General features: G+C 49.8%; 1 protein-coding gene across 2 annotated transcripts; it reads right to left on the bottom strand.

Annotated features, from left to right (window-relative positions):
• Positions 1–447: 447 nt before the first annotated feature.
• Positions 448–7334, bottom strand: LOC311598109 (cytochrome P450 1A1). Of its 2 annotated transcripts, none has more exons than XM_084782982.1 (7): positions 7176–7334; positions 3440–4290; positions 2673–2799; positions 2496–2585; positions 2278–2401; positions 2046–2132; positions 448–1903 (listed from the first exon to the last, which is right to left on the bottom strand). In XM_084782982.1, the coding sequence occupies exons 2-7, from the start codon at positions 4274–4276 to the stop codon at positions 1600–1602; spliced, it is 1569 nt and encodes a 522-aa protein (XP_084639108.1). In that variant the 5' UTR covers positions 4277–4290; positions 7176–7334; the 3' UTR covers positions 448–1599. The 2 variants fall into 2 exon arrangements, with proteins under 2 accessions (XP_084639108.1, XP_084639109.1); XM_084782983.1 differs by having other exon boundaries at positions 3440–4287; positions 7176–7315.
• Between the last annotated feature and the right edge of the window lie 1585 nt (positions 7335–8919).

The raw sequence follows: 8919 nt of genomic DNA, 5'->3' as shown, positions 1-8919 counted from the left end.
ACAAAGAAAAAGTTAAAACAACTTTCATCCTTCAAGGAAGGCTCTGCTCAGATGCCCCCCCAAAGACCTAAGGACTTCTCCCAGCATCCCTATCCACCCACCTAGCCCCACCCCACCCCCAGCTCCAGAGGCCATGTTCGTCTATGCAGGGCTGGTAAAGGCCTGGTTACCATGAGTTAGATGGTATGCTTATGGATCAAACCCTTCCACTGGCTCTGGGAGCTCCTGAACGCAGTCTTTCCTTTGTTTAGCATTCCAGAGAATGCTCTCTGTCAAAGCGTGGGATGAGTTAGAAAGGGAGGCACCAGCAACAGCCTGCCTAGGAGCAGTCTCACTCCACCTCTCCACTGCCGCTCCTCTCTTCCCCACGGGACAACACAGGACAAGGGCAAGCTCAAGGTGTGAGTGTGGCTTAACTGCAGGTTCAAACCTCTCTACGCATAGCACTTCCAGGCAGCATTTTTATTCAGCTCAGGTAGGTTTTTCCTATATATTTCTGGATATTGACTTAGAGTTTTCTCTGTTGCATTAAACACATTGATCTAAAGCTCTTAAGATATGACTAATACAAAAAAATACTAATATAAATGCATAAGCAAAACACAGGGCAGAATAAAATGGTCGTATATACAAACTTTTTTTTTTTTTTTTGGTTTTTCAAGACAGGGTTTCTCTGTCTCTTTTATACAGTAGAGAGACCAAGAGCTGGAATAGTGGTCCGTAATTATATCCTAGCACTTGATAGGTTGGTAAGAGCAGAAAAAATTAAGGAGTTCAAAGGCATCCTTTGCTACATAGCAAGTTCGGAGACAGCCTGGATTACAAAAGACCATGTCTCAAATCAGGCGTGGTGGCTCATGCCTGTAATCCCAACACTTGGAAGGCAGAGGCAAATGGGTCGCTGTGAGTTCGAGGCCAGCCTGATCTACAGAAGTGAGCCCAGGACAGCTAAGGCTATCCAGAGAAACCCCGTCTCGAAAAACCCTGTCTCAAACGTCATCACTTTATTCTAGACCTGGTCCTACCGCCCAGAGAGTCGGTCCTTCTGTTCTTGGGTCTTTCTAGACACAAGTCCCAGCTCTTCTTGAATAGGGACGGAGGCTTTGCAAGAACAGGGCACCCTGTTTACTCCTATGTAGGGTGAACAAAGGCGATCCCCATGTGCAGGGACATAAACCCACATGGACAGGCTGCTTATTCTTAGCCAATGGCAAGAGCACCTCTGTGCCAGTGTTTTGAGTTGTCTTCTTCCTCCATTCCTGGCAACTCCCAGGTGTCAAAGAAACCAGACAGATCCTGGCATGACCTGTTTTAAGTATTCCTCAAACCGGCCAGCCACTGGAGCATCCAGAAAGCCCCTCAGGGGTCTTCTGAGGCCCACATACCTCCTAATCCTTTCAGGCCTCCTAGCTGTTGCTGAACTTGGGAAGATTATGAGGTTCCTATGGGCCTCTGCTGTGCCCAATGTCTGCGCTCAGCATATAGAGAAGCAAGTCCAAGGTAGGAGGCAGGCACAGTTCCCTAGACTTTGTGTTTCTGGCTGAAGTGAAACCCTGGAAACAGCCCCCTGGTCTGGTGACCATGGAGGGCAGTCTAAGCCTAGAGATGCTGAGGCCCAGAAGACCTCATCCTCACTTGGAAATGTTCACAGCGGGCATGCTTTAAAGTCAGCCCATAGATAGGAGTCATATCCACCTCCTCGCCTGGTGACACGTTGAATTCTATTTGCTGCAACAAGATGGCGAGGAAGAGAAAGACCTCCCAACGGCCAATGGTCTCCCCAATGCACTTCCGCTTGCCCAAACCAAACAGCATGACCTTCTCGCTCAGGACCTTGTCTAGAGTGCCGCTGGAGGTGAGAAACCTTTCGGGCCGGAACTTGTTTGGGTCACCCCACAGTTCCCTGTAAGCAGACAGAGAGACAGCTGATGTAGATGTTGAGGGATTTAGAAGCATCCCTTGTTCCCAAGGGACAAGAGGGTCCTAGGCCCAGGAGAGGATGGGCCCAGCCTACCCAGGAGTTTCCACTGCCCTTGTCAACTTACTGGTCATGGTTAACCTGCCACTGGCTCACAAAGACACAACGCTCCTTGGGAATATAGAAGCCGCACAGACTTGTATCTCTTGTGGTGCTGGGGAAAGAGGCAGCTCAGTCAGGACCAGGGCCACAGGGAAATCCACACACACCTCCCACGTCAGTCCTTCCCATGAATCCTAATAGGCTGTGTATACTAAACTAAGGCCTAGTATCAAATATCAGTGGCTCTGTGGCCTGACCTGTGGGGGATGGTGAAGGGGACGAAGGATGAATGTCGGAAGGTCTCGAGGATGAAGGCCTCCAAATAGGGCAGCTGAGGTCTGTCAGAGAGCCGGGGCCGCCGATCCCTGCCAACCACTGTGTCTACAGAAAACAAGGGTTCAAAAGGAATAAGATGTTGCCCAGAATTTATCAGGGTTCTCCGCTTAAGAGTCCTTGGAGAGAAGGCACCACCTACCGAGCTCCTCCTGGATCTTTCTCTGTACCCTAGGGTTTGTCACCAGGTACATGAGGCTCCAAGAGATAGCAGTTGTGACCGTGTCAAACCCTGAAGAGGATGGAACAGAGGGAGACTTTAGCGATGCGGCAGCTAGGGGCGCCTGAGCACAGAAGTGATACCCTGAAGTGCACATACCAGCTCCAAAAAGGTCAAGCACAATCGTAATGACCTTCTCATCCGACAGCTGGACATTGGCGTTCTCGTCCAGCTTCTTGTCCTGACAGTGCTCAATGAGGCTGTCTGTGATGTCCCGGATGTGGCCCTGGGAGACAAAGGAGCACAAGGTGAGAAATATCCCAAGGCCAGACCTACCTCTCCATCCAAGCCTGGCTAGGCCTCACTGCCATTAACACCTTTGTTCAAGAGGTGACATTTCTGAGGCTGCCGTTCCAGTTTTCCTTCACCTCTCCAAGTCTCTTTCCTTAGGGAACTGATGGCCCAACATGAGAGGCCCTGGAGCCACAGAGACTGACACTATTAGTTAATTAGACCCTTCTTTAACTTTTTTCTATTGTGAGGCCAGAGCACAGGTTTGTTCGTTCGTTCGTTTGTTTCTGAGACAGGGTTTCTCTGTATAACCTTGGCTTTCCTGGACCCACTTTGTAGACCAGCCTGGCCTTGAACTCACAGCAATCCACCTGCCTCTGCCTCCCAAGTGCTGGGATTAAAGGCACGGGCCACTAGATTTTTTAACTCTTCCTGGTCCAGCAAGAACTGGCCCAGGGTTCCTCCTCTTCGGTAGCTCTTGTGTTATGGGTGCACAGAAGGACCAGCCAAGAAAAGTTCTATTGACCTGCTGAGGACAGAGGACACTCTGCTACCAGCTTCAAGCTTGCCTGTGGTGTTCTCACCCTGGACCCTGCCTACTTCCCACCAACACTTGCTTCTCCCCAGCTCTCTACCTTCTCAAATGTCCTGTAGTGCTCCTTGACCAACTTCTTCATGAAGTTGTAGACCTTCTTATTCAAGTCCTTGAAGACATCCAGGGAGGAGTTAGGCAGGTAGCGGAGGACAGGGATGAAGTCAGCAGGGTATCCAGAGCCAGTGACCTCCCCAAACTCATTGTTCAGATTGATGATGCTCAGCAGCTCTTGGTTATCATGGTCATAACGTTGGCCAAAGCACATGGCACAGATGACATTGGCCACTGACACGACCAAATACCTGTAAGGGTCAAAGTGGCCAACCTCTGCCATCAGAGTCTGGAACTTGCTGATTAGATATTCAGCCTCCTTGCTCACGTGCTCCTCCAGGTAGCAGGAGGATGCTGATGTCGGGTCTGAGGCTATGGAGAAACTCTTCAGGGCATTCTGGGCCAGGCGCCGGCGGGCAGCCCACACCGGTCCAGAGTCTGGGTTAAAAGTCATGCTCTGGCCGTTACTGATGAAATTAAAACTGTAGAGGTCTGGCCGGCCCTTGAAGTCATCCCCCTGCCTCACCAGGGCCTGCCGGATGGTGTCCAGGCCACTCAGCACCACCACAGGTGTGGAGCCAATGCGAATCTGCAGTACATCCCCATACTGTTTGCTCAGCTTTGTCAGCGACAGGTGTGGGTTCTTCCCGAGGGTCAATATGTGCCCAATGAAGGGCCAGCCCCAGGGTCCGGGTGGAGTCTTCATGCCTTTAGGGACCTGGGTCCTTGAAGCTCTGACCACCCAGAATACAAGGCAGAATATGGTGGTGGCCAGGAGCAGCTCTGTGGCTGACGTGAAGGCTGGGAGTCCATACATAGAAGGCATGATCCAGGTGGCTGCTGAGAGGTAAGGCAAGAAGAAAGAAGAGGCAAACCATCAGACTGAGGGTGAGGGGATGAATAAAGTGTCACCATGCTGGTTGAGGAAAGAAGAAGCCTTCCACCCAGAACTCTTCACTGGGTACAGAGAGGGACAGAGATTATTAAGCTGCCGCTGTGTGCCAAAATTTCCACAGTTCTTTTTCCCCCAACACATAGAACGGCTGAGGTCAGGTAGACTGGCCCCTCTTATGGAGAAGCCTCAGTACCCTGGAAGCTCAATGTGGCTTGGCATTGTTTTTCATACACTATATTTTGATCACACACACATACACACACACACACAGAGTCATTTTTATTCAATTTTAGCCATAAGCCTATGAGGAAGGCTCCAGTAAGATTCAGAGAGAGTAAGTAACAGTCTCAAAGTTACACAGCTAGGACATGTTGGGTATAATTCCAACCCAAGTAGCCTACTACTGTGTGATTTCTTTCTTTCTTTCTTTCTTTCTTTCTTTCTTTCTTTTTTTTTGTTTTTTGTTTTTTGAGACAGGGTTTCTCTGTGTAGCCTTGGCTATCCTGAATCCCTTCGTAGACCAGGCTGGCCTTGAACTCAGGTCCAATGCACCTGCCTCCCGAGTGCTGGGATTAAAGGTGTGCACCACCATGCCCGGCCCCTACTGTGTGATTTCAAACAGCAGCTCCAATCTTTGTGGTTTCCATTAGTCCCAATGCTATAATTTACTTTTCATTTCCTAAAATCAGGTTGTTTATTTATTTATTTATTTATTTATTATGTATACAGTGTTCTGCCTACATGTACACCTGTACGCCAGGAAGAAAGCACCAAATATCTCATTATAGGTGGTTGTGAGCCACCATGTGGTTGCTGGGAATTGAACTCTGGACCTTTGGAAGAACAGCTGGTGCTCTTAACCTCTGAGCCATCTCTCCAGCCTCCTTAAAAATCAGTTTTACATCCACCAGGTAGCATCATCCTAAACAATGTCTGTGTCTAAACACAGCTTTGATTTTTCCACCTAATGCATTTCTGTAAGTGCACAATTAGCACATATCACCCCAAAAGTTCTTATTGGGTCCTACCCACCACCTTTGGGAAAGCCATCCTATGCGGAAATTAGAGACCATTTGCTCCTCTGGCCTCATTTCATGCAGGGAAAACAACCTCCAAATGAAGCAATGATTTACCCATCATCACTCAGCGATAGTGACAGAGCCAAGACATGGAGCTCTTAGGAAAAGCTCCATAGACGCTGCCATCACAGGTGCCTCCCTTTGAAAACTGAAGAATTTGAATTCTCAGTGTTTCACAGTTCATCTCAGGATCTAAAGAATCCCACAGAACCCCAGGAGAGGACAAGAATGGGAAAGGGTCCAGGGAAACCAATCCCCAAGCCACGTTGCTCTCAGCCCTAACTCTCTGAGTTCAACTGAGCCACACTTTAAAAGCAGAGGGAGACCAGCTGGAGCTCTGAGTAACAGTAATCCAGGTCAGGCTTTTTGTTGTGCTCAGTTCTCATGAATGAATAGTCTGGCTTCCACCTCTTTTGCTGGTCATAAGAAAGCAAAAATTAAAAGGAAGATCCCCTTCAGGCTAGGGCTATAAGAAAACCACTGACTGGAATGAGAAAAAAACAAAAAACAAAAAACAAAAAAACAAAACAAAACAAAACAACAACAACAAAAAACCCAACAGGAATAGATTTGAACTTAACCAAGAAGACACTCTCTGTTTAGGCTTGTTCTAGAAAAGGGATGCAAATTTACAGACTGTTCTAAGGCTCTACCCAGTCAAGAGAGTATAGTCCAGATAGTCTTGGACCAGTCATTTTAACTTTGAGGGTTCAATTACAAAACCAGGAGAGAAGGTAAAACAAGATTGCCCAATTTGGCTGATGGCACACACCTTTAATCCCAGTACAAGGGAGGCAGAGGCAGATGGATCTATGAGTTTGAAGGCAGCCTGGTGTACAGAGTGAGTTCCAGGACAGCCAGGGCTACACAGAAAAACTCTGTTTTGAAAAACAAAAGCAAGCAAGCAAACAAACAAAAAAAGATTGCCTAATTCAGACAAGAAGACGTACAATTCCTACCCTCAAATACTACAGCTGACTTGAGATGAGAGAGGCTTCCTGGAGGAGCCGAGTCACAGCACAGTAGAGATTGAGTTTCTTTGAGTGGAGATACTGCCACCCCATGTGTGCCATGGTTTCTCCTTCAACATAACTGGTGTCCCTAAGGACCTCTAGCCTTTGTAAGATGGAAATGCCAAGGGAAATGTAACTGGTGTTTCTAGTTCCCTGCAGCTGGCCATCTGTCAAGCTGACATGTCCCATCAAGGGTGGAAGAGGCACTCAGTGGGCTAGGGAACTCCTGAGTGGTAGGTAGAGACAAGGCTCCTACCAAGGTCAGCATCTCTTGCCCAGGCCAGAAACCGTCAGCTCTGACATGCTACCTTTTGGGAGGGTAGAGCCTATTACGGGTAGTTTTTCAATAAGACAGAGTACAGCTAGAAAATCTTAGTGTGCCTCCTCTATCCACCCTAACCAACCAGAGAAGCGATTTCTCCCCAGTTGGCAGACCCTAGGAAGGGGCTAAAAGGCAGGAATGGGGAAGCCCCAAGTGGTCAGTGAGGCAGTGAGAGTTGACCTGAAAATGAGAAGGTATCTCATTTCTACTTAAAGATCTGATACTAGCTACTGGACTACTATAATCCTCTTGTTCCTCTGGCCTCAGTTTCCCCCTTAAGGAATTTACTTAGCTTTAAACAAACAAACAAAAAAAGTGTTCTTAGTCTCCTATTTTGCAGGAGCTACCCAGTATCTCCTCACCAAAATTTTCCTTTTCTTGGGAAGGAGCAAGCCAGGAGCCCCCCCAGCACTCACCTTTGGCTGTAAGGAGGTGCTGAATTGAAGCAGTGTGTTCTCTGGGGACCCCCAGGATCAGGAAAGGCTCCAAGGAACAACCACCTCCAGGGTCAGGGTGGAGGAACCACCACCTTTATAGGACTCTGCGTCTGTGGCCACACCCTCTTCCCTGAGCCCAGTGGTGGGACAGAGGGAGGGACAGCCTTAGGGAGTGCTCTAAGCAGACAGGAGATGAGATAGGCAGAAAGCCATGTGGACACCTGATGTAGGTGCAGGCACACAAAAAAAGGGAAGGCTGGGGTCACCCCAACTTTCAAGGTGCTCCTTGGACAGCATAGAATCCCACTGAGAGAGAGGTTTGAGGGAAAATTCTGGGCAGCCTAAAAAGCAAGTATTGGGGGCTCTATCCCTGGCCATAGGGCTTCTCTCCACTATTTTTGTGCCCCCAAAACATTGGGTGTGTAAGATTTTTCTCGAGAACTACAAGCCAAAGGGTGCCAGGAAAGGCTGGTAGAGGGAGGGCAGCTGGGTGGTGACTTTCCTTCCCTGGGTTACGGAGTCCAAGCTCGCGTGAGAAGAAGCGCAGCGACCCCAGCCCCGAGGTCACGTACAGGAAGGCCAGTGGCGCCATTGGACTGACTCTGTTTCCCACAGATTGGGTACCGGCTGAAGTTCGCGCTGCTTCATCTAGGGGTGGGGATGGATGGCCGCCTTGCAGTCAGCACCTCTAGGGTTACCCTGGGCAAGCTAAAAGCTTAGCTGACCCCTGTTGCAGCTCCCTCTAGGCTCCCGGGGCTTGTTAGTGTTTTTTTGTTTTGTTTTGTTTTGCATACTAAACAAGCAACATAGAGAAATCAGGCGGCGGGTAGCAGCAGATGGTGGAGGAAAGGACGGAGAGAGGATCCACGAGAGACAGCAGGAAGGAGTCCAGGGCCACAAAGGAAGATGCTTGGCACGCACTCAGGCTTCTGGGGCTAGCGTGCGTGAGCCTGCTCCATCCTTTGGGGCCAGAGGTCACTCTGCCTGTCCCCGCCCCACCTGGCTGGGGGCGAGGTGCCCAGGAGTTGCGTGAGAAGGGCCTGGAGGCCTGCGCAGCCAACTAGCTACCCAACTCACACCCGGGCGCGGGTCCCAGTGCTGTCACGCTAGCGGGAGGGAGGCATGGGGGCATGGGTGAGACTCTTAAAGGGCCAGTCTCTCTGGGGCGTCGGGGTGGGGCTTGAGAGTAGTGTAAGCTTTGCAAGGGCGCGACTAGACCTCGCCTGCGGTGCAAAGGGCCAGGTTTGCGTGCGATGCTCAGCTTCTGCCTGAGCGCAAAGGCTTGACAGCGTGTGTACACATTTTTAGTGGCAGGACACGCAGCGCCACCCGGCCCGCCTAGCTGGCTGTTTTTCAGGCGCTCTCTGGCCCCGAAGAGTGCTCCCAAAACACGATTAATTGAAGGAGAACAGCTAAAATTTGCATGTCTAACTCAACTCGACCTGTCCCTACCATCTTCACCTGCCCTTCCCTGTGAGCTCCTGAGCCCAGAAATAACACTGCCATCTGCTCTGTGACCAAGGCCAGGAAAAAAAAAAAAAGCCTCATCTACCCCCTTGCTTCCCACTCTAGTCGCATGCCACCCTCATGCATTGCCCAAATATTTGCCAAGTGCCCACAATGCGATGGATGCTGGTACCTGGAGATAGAATCCAAAGCCTCTTGCAGGAGCTACCAGGCCTGCCCATGTAGGCTTCTAGTAGTCCTGGTTTTGAGTCTTAAG

The sequence above is a fragment of the Acomys minous genome (assembly GCF_964271855.1).
Source record: "Acomys minous genome assembly, chromosome: 5".
Classification (NCBI taxonomy): Eukaryota; Metazoa; Chordata; class Mammalia; order Rodentia; family Muridae; genus Acomys; species Acomys minous.
This window is presented reverse-complemented; position numbering and strand designations above follow the sequence as displayed.